We start from the raw sequence: 16,399 nt of genomic DNA, 5'->3' as shown, positions 1-16,399 counted from the left end.
CATTCCATGGTTTAAAGTTAATGCAGTAGATTTTGGGAGAGATTTTTTTATTAATTTGAAAATTTCTCTATTTGGGGATTACATTAATGGACAGCCTTGAAAATTGTCTATTTGTAATGATGAACATTCCTAAAACTGAAAAGTATGGAATCCACTTTTGGTGGAAGACCTGAAAGAAATCTGGATTTCCTTCATAGCCAAGACCTTTTAAAAAAATGTCCTCTAGGGGTTTTTTATTCCATTGGCATTATAACCAGATAATGGTGTAGAATTTATTTATTTATCATACTTATATGCCCCACTCAATCTCCTGAACATGATCCTGGGCAACGTACAATAAAAAACAGTCACAATATTGAAAATTATTAATATTAAAGTATATTTAAATTTCATAATTAAAACATTTAATTGCTAGAAAAGATTATTAAATGTTACAAGCAATGTAGCTACCTCATTAAATCACCACTTCCTTGAGATCCCCCAGCCTATCAACACACTCAAGCTTTGGGGGACTTCTGCAAGGACATTGGGGATGGAGCCAATCTCACTCCCTGGGTAGGACGGACATAATATTCTATAGAGTGAAAATCATTTGGTTCATTGTCCTCAAACTTAGGTCTTTGGAAAAATACATGCTTCAGATATAGTCCCAATCCCTTAATAATCTGTAGCTGCCCAGAGCTGCCTTATAGAGGAGATGGGCAGCATAAAAATTTATCTATATATAAAAACGTGTGTATGTGTGCGTGTATGTGTTCCAGCATAACTCTGGAACACCTCAAGTAATTTCAACCAAGCTTGGTACACAGATGACTTACCCTCTGGAAACAAATACTGTGGGGGTAAGACACCCCTCTGGGTGTTTGTGCCTTAAAATGGCTTCTGTACAGCACAGTGGATTTTCCATGGTAATGGCTTCACAGTACTCCACAAAGGGACTCCCTCTGAGCCCTCCAAGGAAACATCAGGCGATTGGCCAAGTGCCAGAATAGACAAACTCCTGAGGAGAGGAATACAAGACTTGTGACGCTGCATGAGAGACAGTAAAACAGTGTGAATCCCAACTACAAGATTTTCCTATCTAATACAGGATTGGGATAAATAAATATCTGGGCAACGCCGGGTTATCGGCTACTGTGTATAACTCTGGAACGGCTCGAGCAATTTCAACCAAACATACACAAATGACTTGCCCTCTGGAAACAAATACTGTAGAGGTAAGATACCCCAACACCTCTCAATATGTGTGTGTGTGTGTGTGAGTGTGTCTTCCAATACAACAGCGTGAGGCCCAACTAAAGGATAAGAGAGGGAGCTACATCTAGAGCTTCAGAGACAGTACAACAGCGTCAGGCCCAACTACTATAGATATAATTCATACGGGATTGGGATAGATACCCAGGCAATACCAGGTTATCAGCTAGTAAATAAAATTGAAAATATGTTGTTATGTGTAAGATTACAATAGTTACCTTTGTATAAATAAGAAGCAATAATTAGAAGGCAAAGCCAAGTCCATCGCACCTTCAGCTCTGTGATAACTAATGGTTCCTTTGTGAACTTTTTGAAAATAATACTGCATCACACAGGACAAAACTGATGCTCAATGTAAAACAAGCAAACAAACAAAAACGGGCAAAAAAATGGGTTTTGCAAAAAAGCCACACCCACCCAGTCACATGGCCACGCCCACATAATCGGTTGTTAAAAATTTTGAATCCCACCCTTGCACCGCTCCATAGTGAGGGAAGTATAAATATGAGCCAGGTCGCCTATTATGATTACCAATTGCTTTTTTTAAAAAAATTGCTTTTTATTGTAAGCCACCTAGAGTTGAGAGCAGAATCTTCTTCATCAGGTTTCTGACCGTATTTGGTTTGAATCATCAAACAATAATGTTTCCCTTGCATTATTATGCTTATTCAGGTCCAAATTTGACCTTTTAAAACCTTGGCTAAATTATGCATTTTCATAATGAAAAAAAAAAAACCTCCTGCAAATGGGGACTTCTAAGGAAGAAATGGCAAACTGAAGACAGAGCTGACACAACCATGGCAGAATGAAGAACTAACAAGTAGGCTTTCTCTTCATAATTCCTCTGTGGACAAAGAGAAGACCCAGAAGTGCTTCATACAGTTGCTCCTTGTGAAGAGAATGTAAGGCAGTAGTGTCTAGTGGGTTTTGAGCTCTGGCAATGAAAGAATAGCCAACTCTCAAACCAAGTTGGTGCTTTCCAAATGACCCTGGGTTCACATGCTTACTTTTCTAACCACTTTTTAGAAATTGGTTGTTAACTAAGCTATTAGGAACCTTTGGTTCAACGCATTTTACAGCACTAGGTTTCTTACCAAAAGACATTTTAAATCCAGGTTTAAGGACTTAATTTTTTTAAAGAAAATTCTTTTGAAATAAACAGCAAAAGGTGATTAGCACTATGATTTTAGATTTGAAATAAAGATTTTTCAATTAATTAGAAGAATCCTTCCTGTTGGAAAATCCTTTTGTTTTGAATTATCTTGAAAAGAAACATGATATGACTTTGAATTGAGACACTAGAGGGAACCTGGCAAAAGATTACAATAAAAAACACATTTGACTTACTAATAAAGAAACTATTTTAATCTTGGACATACTGAAAGGTATTTTTGAACAATGGACCCAGAAATTAATATTAACAGTATCTGCCTCTATAAATATCAAGTCCTATCAAATTCTGTACCTATCAATAGTGGTGTCCCCCAAGGCAGTGTTCTAGGACCAACTCTCTTCATACTCTACATAAATGACCTCTGTGATCATTTTAAGAGCAACTGCGTTCTTTTAGCTGATGATGTAAAGCTGTTCAATACCACAGGCAATACTGCTACCCTTCAAAAAGATCTTGACTATGTATCAGAATGGTCAAACAAATGGCAACTTCAAATCTCAACAAATAAATGCTATCCTACATATTGGCAAAAAAAATCAGAAAATAAAATACAAGCTGAATAGTCAAGACCTTGTTGATGATCCAAGCTCTGTAAAGGACCTTGGAGTACTCACCTCTAATGATCTAAGTGCTAGAGCCCACTGTAACTACATAGCCAAAAAGGCATTAAGAGTTGTTAACCTTATCCTATGTAGCTTTTTCTCTGGTAATATCACACTACTAACTACTAGAGCATACAAAACATATGCTAGACCAATACTCGAATACAGCTCATCAGTCTGGAACCCACATGACGTATCTCATATTAGCACAGTTGAGAAACAGAATGGTTTAGCAACCATTCAAAGTTATTAACAGCACTAAAAAAAAGTGACTTACAACCGGTCTTCGCATTTACGACCATCTAAAGATTTGGGAAATACTAAAGGGGAAGACAGCATCTATTACGAAGTTTGTTTGTTTGTTTGAAATCGTACTGGAACGGAATAAAAAGTGCTCTTACTGTTCATAAACACTGGTGAAATCCCAAAGGGGGGCAGCCACAAATAATTCTGGATACCTCGTAATCCTGTGAAATATTTCACATCTGTCTACGCGGAGTGGGCGGGGGTCTAAGATCTATCCTCAAAGAACAAGGAATTCGGATGCATGTCGAGTTGGGAATTAGCCACGGGTAATCCAACCAAATTTTTGGAAAGGGCCGGAGTGGGGGGTGGGTAAAACCAGGTGAGACTAAAGCTACCTCTCCGGCGAGCACGCAACATTTCCACCACCCTCCACGTCCCGTCGACCTTTGTTTCTTGAGACGCATTCCCCGAGCGCCAACAGGGCGCTCTACTCTTCCGTGCTCTATGATGAGCTGGAGGTGTCATGGCGGCCGTTGAGGTGGCAGCTAGATCTGGAGGCCTTACAGCTGATTGAACAACCCCGGCCGGGACGGCTGGCCGGTAGAAATCCTACGACAAGAGCCTTTTTAAGACCTCAAAAAGTCACCCGGCGGCTTGCTGCTCTCCTTGAAACGGCTAGACCAAGGGACGGACCCTATTTGGGTGGGGGAAAGCGGCGTAGGAGACCCCAGCTGATTGTTACTGTGGTGCTTTCTCTCTTTCCCCGAGGACTGGGTTGAGCCTTGACTGGGATGTCGTCGTGGCTGGGGGGCCTCGGTGCGGGTTTCGGCCAGTCCCTGGTGGGGCAGGTCGGAGGCAGCTTGTCGACACTGACCGGACAGATCTCCAGCTTCACCAAGGATATGCTGTTAGAAGGGACAGAAGAGGTGGGAGGTAAGAAAAGGCGACGATGTGGGTGGGGTGGGGGTTAGGATCAAGCGGCAAAGGCCAGGATATGACAGGTTAGAGGTTTTCAGACTGGGGACGGGGATTCTTCCCCCAAAAATTCTCCAATGAAGTTGTGGAGATATTTTCTGTAAATATTAACCTGTGTCCTGCAGGTGGAGAATGGCGGCATATGTTTCCCTCATGTGGGAAAAAAAAGGAAGAGATCTTGGACCAGGTACTTCTGAAAGAGAGGAAGGCAGGGTTTTTTTTTAATGTAGGAAATTTTCTTTTTTATTCACCCTTTCTGTCTTCTGTCCCTTAAACAATAACTCTGAATGTTGCAAACAAACAAGCAAAAGAATAGCTCCCACCTGGTATACTGCAAAGAACTTGGGACTGCAACTTTCATTATTCATTTAAAATATTTATATACTGTAGCCACTTGACTTATATCAAACCCTGGGTGTCACCCGCTCACCCAATCAACAATTAAAACAGCATAATACATATATGAATTAAAGCCATAAATCCTCTCATTCACCTCATCATATCCCAGCAGTTGGTCGTAGGTACTTTAGGGAAGGCTAGGAGAGTAGAGACTGCCACGGAAAAGGCATACTTCCTAAACCCATAAGATAGCAATATTCAAGGGAAGGGACTGGGAACATGCCCACCCTATCTACTCTGGTAGGAAGTGGCAGTCCTGCAGATAACCTGACCTTGTGCTATATACGCTTTTAAAGGTAACAAGCAGCATCTTGACTTGCATCTGGAAGGAAACTGGGAGTCATTGCAGCTCAAACAACAGAGGACTCATATGGGTACACCTAGGGACACCGATCACTGCATGAACCATCATTTTCTAGACCAGGTGTAGCTTCTGGGTAGCCACATGTACAGCATGTTGTAGCAATCCATATGAGAAATAGCCAAGGCCGCACAGTCCAGGAAAAGATGCAGTTGGAACACCAGATGAATCTGTATAAAGACAACCTCCCCCCACCAACATGGTTGCCACCTGCTTCTTGAGCAGAAGTGGTGGTTTTAGATGGTCCTCCAAATTGTGTGCCCAAGTCAATGCCACTTCATTCAGAGTCAGAGATGAAATATCATCTGGGCCTGGGGGTCAAAAATCCAGGGCCATTCTGTCTTGATGGGGTTGAGCTAAGGCTAGCTCCTACCCATCCAGACCCATATAGCCTGCAGGCACTCAACCAGCACCTACATACCGACTGGAGAATTACTGCCCTAATATATCTGAAAATGTCAGATTAGGGAAGGCTACCTTTAAAAAAAACCAGATGGATACAGAGCTCAAGGATCATAGAATCTTGGGTACTTGCACTATAAATTGAGGGCTTTTTTTGGTAAGATATTTTATTCTCTATCTTAGGATCCAAAGAAGAGGCTATAGATGTATGAGATGGTAATTTATCCCAAAGTAATTTCTTGAAACTAATTTTTTTTAAAATAACATTCGTACTAAAGGTTTTTATAGCTTCATGTACTAAAATATCCATTTGATCTGAACTAAGAAATAAGTATTAGTGCAGCTGATCAAAATATTTAAGATATCTTCAGGCTTGTCCTTTAAATCCTTATTATGAATAATTCTGTTACAATAAGCATGTCTTATGAGAGGAAGGATAGCAACATAACATAGAGGAAGAAGATAGTATTGGACAAGATATAAGAAATGTATCAAAAGGCTCTTTAGATTGTAATTTTCCATAAATTATGTCACAAAGCAGTTTTAGAGAATTACTGTGTAATAATTTTGATTCAAATATACAGAGAGTTGCTTGAATAAAGAGATTGACAAATTTAAATTAAACCTGGGATGGGTGAGCTTCCAGGAGATAATTTAATTGCAAATGATGCAAAGATCGAAGCAATGCACTGTCTTCATTTAGAAGTGATGGCAAGCTGTATAATAACAGATGGGATAGAAGAGAGAGAAAGTGCCAAAGTCCAAGACTTGTATTATAAGTATTATTATGGTATTACATTCACACAAGACAACAGCATTCCATAATTCCTATACAGATTAGTGTTTTCTTCCATATGGATTACTTTCTTTTAAGAAAAGCTGCTAATTAATATACACAGTATACAGGTTATAGAATAGATTCTATTCTCCATTTTAGGATCTAAAGAAAAGGTAATAGGTATACATGATAGTAAATTATTGCAAAGTAATTTCTTGAAACTAAAAAAACAATAGTTTCTTTCTGTACCTCACTATTTGCATAGTACTCAAATTAATATCCATCTTTCACATCCATGGAATGTCATTGTTTGCATGATTCTAATCTTTATAGATAATGATATGTTATAGCATCTAATTATCTTTTCCAAAGTTTATTTGGAAAATATAATCAGATGCTATATATTTCATTTATACCCCGCTAAGTGCTAGCTTGTAGTGTATTCCTTGATTGATAGTTCCTTTACTGTACTTTATCCTGTAAAAATATCCACTTTTTCTGTGTCTTCATTGTCAGTTCTAAGGCTGTTTACTGAACCTATTGACATTACTTTCATCTTGTTAATTAATCACAGTCCTATTTTTTCACTATTTTATTACTGGATCTTGCAAATAATTTGCATGTTAATAATAGTAATTATTAAACTTGTATGCCTCCCAACTCTCAATGACTGGGTGGCTTTGCAATTATCTAAATTATGTTAACCTCATGGGGCAGATTATTCTTCAGTTTTAAAGTGATGTTCATCATTTCCAATTTCTCTCCCTTCAATATGTAGTATACAGGTAGTCCTCACCATATGACCAATATTGGCGCCAGAACATTTGTTGTTAAGCAGGACGGTCATTAAGTCAGGCATCACATGATTACATCTGATTTTATAAACATTTTTGCCATGGTCACTAAGCAAGACATCACATGACTGTGACTTACAACCTCCTGGCAATTTCCCTGTTGACTTTTCTTGTTAGAAACCAGCTGGGAAGTTTGCAAATGGTGATCATGTGACCCTGGGACATTGCAAGCATCATAAATACCTTCTGCATTTTAAGCATCCAAATGACGTTCAGGTGACCACAACTATGCTGTGATGGTCTTAAATGCAAGGATTGGTCATAAGTCACTTTTTTTAGTGCCGTTGTAACTTTGAACAGTCACTAAATGAATGGTCCTGAGACAAGGACTCAGAATGTATTCAGAATATTATTTATTCAAGCTATAGTCAAAATATAGCTTGAATAAATAAGGAGAGAGTATGCAGTCTTTCTTATTATTTTACCACTTTACCAAACTAGAGCCAGTCTGTTTTGCCATATTGTATTTGGCTTGTGACTATCTATCTTACACATAAATTTGGCATGAGGACAGTATATTATTCTAGGATTTCCTTTTCTTAAGGACATTTTCAGAGCTGATGCAACTCAAAGCCTTTGTGCAGTAAGTGAAGCATATTTTGACTTGGGGGATTTTTGGCTTTCTCATTTATCCAGCAGGCCTTGGCAATAATGTATCTTCTTCCTCTGTCTAAAACCAGTTTAAATGTCTAATATTTTCCTTACACAGAGGGTTCAAATATACATTGGCTGAACCTAAGTATTATATTTCTTTAGCATGTGACATTGGGAATATTATGCAATAGTTTGTACAGTCTGTTAGATCTCAGTTCTTTGCTATTGTATGTAACCTGGTCTCTTCCAATTTTTGGCCACTGTGGCTTTGCCAACTAAATGCCCAATTTTCATTAGTCCAGATAAACAGTATCCAGATGCACCTGGAATTGTGAAGCCGCTAAATTCTTGGTTGCTTTTGTGAAATGGGATGCTTTAAACCCACTGGAGGGCTGTGAGAAAATTTTGGTGGGCCACAGAGAAATCTCACCCCCAGAGCACCCCCTCAAAGCGATTAATCCAGGCTGTGCAGAAACACAAGGCTGCGCCGCCCACATGGCCTATGGGAACCCTCTCTGCCCACTCACTCCTTACCTGGAAGATTTGCCTGCTAAATTACTATTTTTCCTTTTTCTGACCCTCAGGTGTTCTGCTGTGCCGGGAGATTTAGATCAGCTAGGAAGCAGGAAATGGTTGGATTTCTTGCTTTCTAGCTAGTCTTTAGATCTTTGGCTCTGCTTTTAAGCACAGCCGAACCTCCCTTAGGAGTGAAGATTCTATGATTCAGTGCAGACTCACGGCAAGCAAATTTGAGAGACTGAGCTAGCCGATGGCAGATAGATCACTGAATGATTCTGTGAGCAACTCAATCTACCTGCCTGCTTTGCCTGATTTGGGGTAAAAGTTGCTCTTTTTTAATAAAAAATTCAATATTTACATACATGGTGTGTTGTGAGTTAATCTTGTGAGTTTGCTAGCAAATTTTATGAGTTTGCTTGCAAGCAAATTTTATGTGACAGACTAAGCCAGCTAATGGCAGGTAGATAGATCTCTGAATGAATCTGTGATTCTGTGAGCAATTCAATCTGCCTGCCTGCTTTGCCTGATTTTGGGTAAAAGTTGCTCTTTTTTAATACAAAATTCAATATTTATATAAATATTTATAATATTTACATACAAGCCATGCCCAGCCAGTCACATGACCACCAAGCCACACCCACAAATTAGGCCACACCCACAGAACAAGTTAGTGGGATTTAAAATTATGAGTTTGGTGGTCCCTGAGGTCCAAAAGGTTGGCGACCCCTGCTTTAAACTGACTTATACTTGCTCAGTCTTCTGATGCAAGGAAATGTTTTTTCAAGAGTAGACTTATAACTTGCTTTTAAAAAACAGGATGGAATATACCTTACCTCATCTAAAGGAGATATAGATCATCTACCTTAATTTTGGGTTGAGTCTTTCCTGACTGACTTAGTCATTCAATCATACAGTTAGAAGGGGCCATTTAGGCTACTGAGTCTAACATCTGTTCAGTGTAGGAATATCAGATGGCTTCCAGTCTAGCCTTCTGTTGAACAAAGAGAACAAAAGGAAGAGGAGCTTGTGAAAGAGGAGCCTGGCACTTCATTGAGTATTTGGTTCCACTGTCACACTGCTCTTACTGTTAAACTTTTTTATAATATCTAGTAAAGTTTCTGTGTTGGAACTTTGGAATAAGAATTCTTGACCTTATGTATGACATCATTGGGATTTGAATAATGCTATTGTATTCCCCCATTTGGATATATTTTTCTAGATTAAACTTGCTCATCTCTTTTAATGCCTTTTCATAGGACTTAGTTTCTAGTCCCCTAATCATTCTTATTGATTGGTCTGAACCTATTATAATTTTTTCTGATTTCTGTTCAAAGAGTGCAGGACTCAAGTGTGGGAATCTGATGAAAGAAATATACAGTTGAATAACTACTTATTGTGAGTTCCACAATTATATTTGTTTTGGTGCATTTGCATTTTTGGAGGCACATCCAACTGTTGGCTTAATGTTGAAATCTAAAGGTAGATCTGATCAATGTTATTTGCAAAAGATATTAACAATCATTCAAAGTGAGGCACTTTCAGCTCCCTAGAATTAAACAGACATCCCATGTTTGGTACTTGTGTTGGTACATTGTGTGTGTGTATGGATACATATATGTATGTATGTGTATGTGTAAGAGAGGGAGAGGGAGGGAGAGAGAGAGAGAGAGAGTGACAATATAATATCTTCATCTTCTTTCCATTCCTACTCTTTTCAGGTCCTGCGGTTGATTTTCCTGTATCTGACAATAGTCTGAGAGATGTAGAAAGTCTTCATTCCGCACTGAGATCAGAGGTAGGATACTATTTCTGAAAAACAAATAAAAGCAAATAGAAAAAAAATACATTTTTGTTTTTGTGTTTGGGAGTCAGACCTAATATGTACTCTGGGTTAAATTAGTTTTAAGCTCTTGTTTATTAATGTTTCAATGCATTTTTCTCTAGAATGACAGGTTGAAAAAGTTTTGTAATGACCTTGAAGAAAAGAACGAAGTAGCAGAGCTTCAAATAAAGCAAAAATCTATAGATTATCGTAATCAGCTACAGCAGAAAGAGGTAAATAATGGCTCAATCTAGTTGAACAACATTTAATTTGTGACTTTATGTACTTAATAGGATGGCAACCTATTTTGTAAAGACAGGCAGGCAACTTGGTTATTTGTTGTAATGTGTGTAAGTGGCCCCAAACCTTTCTACAAGTCATACTTCATCTTGAATCGTTAAGAATCAGCATAACAAGATATTTTTTATATTGTCTTTATATTCTATTTATGTTTAAGGAAGCTTATGATTCATTTGTAATATAATTTTTTAAAAACGTGAACAGCTGCTGTTCTTTATAAAGTCTGGAATTAGTTCAGGGAGATTGCTGAAATTTCTCTGGATTATTGAACATTAAAAATATGGTGTATAGATATGTAGAAATCAATACAGCATAGAATATGTTCAATAACATAAAGATATAATTAAGAGCAGTCTGTGCCACTTCGTTATGCATGAGAATATGAGTCTGTTTTCTCCTGTAAACTGTGGTATTGGAAAGATTTTTGCAGACTTCCTTGGACTACAGGAAGAAGAAATCATTCAGTAGCTGGTAAAGTAAAACCAGACTGCTTAATAAAGCTAGAGCTTAAATATTGTTAATATATAATGTGAAGGCAAGAGTCACTGGAGAAGACCGTGATGATTGAAAAAATAGAAGACAATAAAAAAGAGGCCAGTAGGAGACAAATTGCTGCTACATAGCCTTGATCAAATGATATCCATTCTGTCATGAAAAGTTCAAAGTGGTTGAGTAACTAAACAGCTATTTTGTCCATGTTTGATTTAAATACCCAAAATTTGGATTTGCTATTATACTAAATTCCCATAAGTAAGCATTTTACATTCAGCACTCAAGTTAGTAAAATTTTTAAAACATACATTTACAACATTAGTAAGTAATTTTCCTTCTCTGACAAATCATTGCATGTAATTTATGTTTCCTTATGTCGAAGGAAATAAACCCCATTGTTGAAGAAACCCCATTGTCGGAAAGGTATGAATGGGAACACATACTAAGATGCATCTTCTCCCTCATAATGTATTATTATGTTGCGAAGATATTCTCTCTCAGTCTCATAACGCATGTACTGTTTTCTGAGGGCAAATATGCTCTTCCTCATAACCACAGGAGAGAGGTCTTCAGGGCACATAAATATCAGACTGAGATACTGCACAAAGATTGTTTTATAGTATATTAACATCAGATTCAAATTACATAATTGATTTCATGGAGGCATTATTGTAGGATTCTGGTAAAAAAATAATCACTTAAGTGGTAGTATTCAGCAGTCTTGACTTGATCTTGTTCATATAAAGAATGGTTGCTGGAACTGGTATGTCTAGTCTGATGAAAAGAAGGACTGGGGTGACATGATAGCAGTCTTCCAATATCTCAGGGACTGCCACAAAGAGGCAGCCAACCTATTCTCCCAAAGCACCTGAGGGTAGGACAAGAAGCAATGCGTGGAAACTAATCAAGGAGAGAAGCAACCTAAAACTAAGGAGAAATTTCCTGACATAAATCATTGGAACAACTTGCCTCCAGAAGTTGTGAATGCTCCAACACTGGAAGTTTTTGAGAAGAGTTTGGATAATCATTTGTCTGAAGTGGTGTAGGGTTTCCTGCCTAAGCAGGGGGTAGACTAGAAGGCCTCCCAGGTCTCTTCCAACTCTGTTGTTCTGTTCTATTATGAACAAGATAAGCAAAAGTGGGCTTAGTTACTTTTCAGATGGGAGATAATCCTATCCTGGGAAGCCAGAAATACAAGTCTCAAGAGTGTAGTGGCTAACCACTGCTATGTTGTTGAAAAATGACAAGGACATGTTCATGAAAGAAGTTGGCCTTAATTTAAGGGATTCTTCTTAGTATAATGAAACAAGAGAAAAAGGTACAATTAATGAAATAGCTTAATGAAATAAGGATAATTTTAGTAGCTGGTAGCTAAATTAAACAATATTTAAAAGATAAATTAAAATTAAAAGTTGCAGTTAATGTTGGATTGAACACTTTCTTTACTGAAATGTACATGTCTTGGTCTAGGTGGAAATCAGCCATCTCAAAGCCAGGCAGAATGCTTTACAAGAGCAACTACAGAAAATGCAGTCAGCTGCTCAGTCATCACAGCTGAAACCAGTTGGTTCTCCATCAGCCACTACATCAGCTTCTTTTCCTGTTGTTAGACATCATTCTTCTGATTTTCATAGAGATGATATGGATTTTGGAGATGTGATCTGGTCTCAACAGGAAATAAACAGACTGTCCAGTGAAATTTCTAGGCTCGAATCTGAAGTTGAACACTGGAAGCAGATTGCACAGGTGTGTCTCTTTTCTGAATAATATAGACTACATATATCAGGGGTGTCAAACTCAAGGCCCGTGGGCCCGGATCTAGCCTGCATTGCCATCCTGGAAACTATAAGGGTCCAGCCCCTGACTGGCCCATGCCATCCCAGCGCGCACGCACACAGGCCCAGTTCTCCATCACCACATGCGGGGCAACAAAAGTAGTCTGGTGGGACTATGGTAAAAAAAATAGTTCAGATCTTCCAACCTCACAAGAACTTTATTTCTTTCTGTGGAGTTGGAAGGTCTGAACTATTTTTTTTACCATAGTCCCACCAGACTACTTTAGTTGCCCTGCATGTGGTGATGGAGAATTGGGCCTGTGTGTGGCGACGGAGAACAGAGCTGGAAAGCAGGTTAGTGAAGGGATGTGGCTGCCTTGGGTGGTGGTGAGGGTTTGGATTGGGTGACCTGGCTGAAGGGCCTCAGGGAAACCGCAGCGGGGCAGATGGGGCAGCTCCACACCCTCTGCCTTGCTTCGTCCTCCACATCCCCTCCTTCTCCATGCTCACCACCATAACCTAGCAGGAGGCTGAGAATGCACTTGTGCAGTGGCCACAAAACGAGGTGGTGGTGGGGATGGAGGAGTAAGTAAGGCAGAGGGCGTGGAGCTGCCCCAAACGCCTCACACTAGCTTACCTGAGCGCCCTGCCAGCCAGGCATTGAAGCACTGCAACTGCTGCCACAGGGAGTCAGAGAGAGAGGAGGGAGCTTTCCAAACTCAGTGTGTGTGTGTGTGTGTGTGTGAGTGTGTGTGTGTGTGTGTGTAGAGAGAGAGAGAGAGAGATCCCTGTTTCAGCCGGGGCACTGAAGCTGCTGGCAGCGGCAGGGGTGGCAGGAGCCACTTGAGCAGCCATGATCCCCCCTCCCCAACCAACCAGCCCCACCTGACTGCTCCCTGGGTCTCGCAATTCTTCTCCTTGTCCTCCCCACCCAAGCGGCGGTGGGCAGAGCCTCTCGTTTCTCCCTTGGAACGGCAAACTCCTGCTTCACTTGGGAAATTCAAGCTGCTGGCGGTGGTGGTGGCAGCAACCTAAGCAGCCATGATTCCCCCCTCCCCAACCAGCCAGCCCTGCCTGACCTGCTCCCTGCCTTTTCCCTTTAAATGGCAGCATGATTTAATAAGAAATGTATTATTAATTAAAGTCAGTATTAATAGAACTTGCCTGAGTGGCACAAGAGTTGTTTATTTCCAGTGACAGTGTTCTGTTTAACATTTGATCCAGAGTTCACAGTCTCTGTAGATTTGTAGTGTAATTGTACATCATTACATATATTTTATTTGTGACAATGAATAAAAAATATACAGGTAGTCCTCAACTTACACAGTTGATTTAGTGACCGTTCGAAGTTACAACGGCACTGAAAAAAATGACACTTTTCACACTTATGACCATTGCAGCATCCCCATGGTCACATGATTTACATTCAAATGCTTGACAACTCACAGTTATGACGGTTGCAGTGTCCCAGAGTCATATGATCCCCTTCTGGCAACCAATGGGCAAACCAGATTCACTTAACAACGGAATTACTAATTTAAGAACTGCAGTGATTCACTTAACAAATGTGGTGAGAAAAGTTGTGGGGCAAAACTCACTGAGCAAATTTTTTAATTAGCAACATAACTTCTGGGCTCAGTTGTGGTCATAAGCTGAGGATTACCTCTACCAACATTGATAAAAGTGTTGCAGCTTCCCCTCCACACACACACCAGGAATTCTGAATAGTTAGCTGTGTGGATTTCTATAACAGTTTCATTTTTCAGTATAAACTTGAATCATAAGTTTACATTGGGAATATTGCTTCAGTATGTTTAATGGGGCAGGGTGGGAAGAAGAGGCAAATTGTAAACTGCTGCACATAGAGCTGAGCTTTAGCTTATGAAGCTCCTAAATGATGGACTGAAGCTAACATAGATGCAATTTATATAACACAAATCCTTGTGGTGGGTCCTGGTGTACTGTTCACTAGGCCACACTCATTGTATAGCTTGAAACTTGATTTATTAAACATTGTTCAAGAATAATTTTCTTAAGATCCTGCCGTGTTGCTGCTGCACACTATTTAAGCCTAAACCACTTTCAGCATTTTAAATCTTTTTTCTCCACTGTCTCATTTAGTTTTCTAAGCCTCAAGGAGAAAATAGTACAGATCAAAATGAAATCTGCAAGCTGCAAAATATTATCAAGGTAAAAAACAACAACACCCCACCTCTTTTCCTTATAAGGACATCACTCCTTATAGAGTTACTACAAATTTAGGATAATCCTCTAATGCACAGACATTTATCAATGCTTTTTAAAGTTATTTTGAATAAAATACTTGCATATGAATATAAATATACATCTTGAAATATTTAGAAATAATGCTTTCTTATGAATTAAAACAATGATTTGCATTATATCTTTTGAGTGCTCCTTAATTAACAAGGTACAACCTCCGAATCATTCATGGACATTTTTTACTAAAAGTTCCATATTTTCCTTTGTAAGTGAATCAGTCTTCAGATATTTTGCATTGTTAACGAATAAAGTACTCCAGAATGAACTTTATACTTTAAATTTAAAATTAAAAACCATAAAGAACTTTAAACTTTCAAGTCATGAACTTTACTTTTCATTAATTACACATTTTAGGAACTGAAACAGAAGTTGAGCCAAGAAATAGATCAGCACCAGCATGAGCTTTCAGTATTGCAAGATGCACATCATCAAAAATTAGCAGAGATAAGCCGACGTCATAGAGAAGAACTAAGTGAATATGAAGAACGAATAGAAGAATTGGAGGATCAATTACAGAAAGGTTTTGTTTGTTCTTAAGAGTTCTAAAAGAATTTTTAAAAAGTTATTACTATATTGAGCACGTAAAAAGAGTACCAGATTTCAAGTGTAATTTTATTCCAAGTAGTACTTTATATAATTTATAATTTCTGGACTGCTGAGCACCCATAACGGATAATATGATACTTCATAGACATAATCCTTCTAATTTACCAGTATAGTACTTTTAAGAAAAACTGTAACTATAAAATTTGTGAAACAGGAAACATTAGCTATAATTAGTAAAATGGTATGGCCAGTTAAAATCCTTGGATATATAAATATGCCTAGTCCTGAAGCTGGAAATACTATACTTCCAATGCTAGAAATATTTCTGCAGGCGGGATTATTCAGAGACTTAATGCTACCGTACGAACTTTTGCAGCAAACAAAGATTTTGTCAGGATGATGAAATGTCCATTATAATGTTATGATACAAGCTTTGCCTGTTAAGAACCAAAGTGCAACATTGTGACATAAATACTAAAAATAGCATCAATAAGAAAGTTTTGAAAATACTAAACCTTGATTCTTTTGTTCTGTTTGGCTGACTTCTGCCACTAATTTCTCTTTTTGTTTTCTTATGGCATTAATGATGTTGGTACTTCCTAGTTCTTCATATTCATGTATTCTCAATTTTATACTATTAAAGATATTAAAGATATCTGTTGTTTTCTGTATAGTTTCTCTCTATAGTGCTAAAGAGGAAAAGTAATGTAGATATGCATGCAGGGCATATAGTTACATTATGTCTGTTTCAAGTATTAGCAATATTTGCAAACCCAACAGAAAAGCTTTGCAACGCATCTCCATGTTATATAAACACAGAGTGCCTGCTGTGTTTATAATGACTACTATCCATTGTAACTACTAATGGAAAAGTATCCATTAAATCAGTAGGTCATGAGAAATAAAGCTTAAAACTATGAGAATATATACAATCCAGGCATTTTTGCAGTGCATTAAGCAATCAAGTACGTGTCTTATCATTGGCAATAAAAAATTTAATTTAGCCAAACCATGGCTGTGAGT

At 38.4% G+C, this 16,399-nt stretch overlaps 1 protein-coding gene and 1 long non-coding RNA gene across 2 annotated transcripts in view; one reads left to right on the top strand and one right to left on the bottom strand.

Annotated features, from left to right (window-relative positions):
- Positions 1-3,780: 3,780 nt before the first annotated feature.
- TRIP11 (thyroid hormone receptor interactor 11) overlaps positions 3,781-16,399 on the top strand; it is a 36,714-nt gene continuing 24,095 nt past the window's right edge. Inside the window, exons 1-6 of the mRNA XM_026713177.2 lie at positions 3,781-4,209; positions 9,877-9,953; positions 10,103-10,213; positions 12,243-12,518; positions 14,669-14,737; positions 15,185-15,350. Of these exons, the coding sequence (XP_026568962.1) occupies positions 4,068-4,209; positions 9,877-9,953; positions 10,103-10,213; positions 12,243-12,518; positions 14,669-14,737; positions 15,185-15,350 (841 nt within the window). The 5' untranslated portion in view covers positions 3,781-4,067. The remainder of the gene's footprint in view (positions 4,210-9,876; positions 9,954-10,102; positions 10,214-12,242; positions 12,519-14,668; positions 14,738-15,184; positions 15,351-16,399) is intronic.
- LOC113444445 (uncharacterized) lies at positions 3,970-5,400 on the bottom strand. Its single transcript, XR_003375238.2, has 3 exons — positions 4,745-5,400; positions 4,364-4,444; positions 3,970-4,181 (listed from the first exon to the last, which is right to left on the bottom strand). It is a non-coding gene; the product is annotated as an uncharacterized LOC113444445 (long non-coding RNA).

The sequence above is a fragment of the Pseudonaja textilis genome, chromosome 1 (genome assembly GCF_049901715.1).
Source record: "Pseudonaja textilis isolate UNSWEBS1 chromosome 1, rPseTex1.2, whole genome shotgun sequence".
NCBI lineage: Eukaryota > Metazoa > Chordata > Lepidosauria > Squamata > Elapidae > Pseudonaja > Pseudonaja textilis.
Note: the sequence above shows the minus strand (reverse complement) of the source record. Positions and strands in the feature narration are given on the sequence as shown.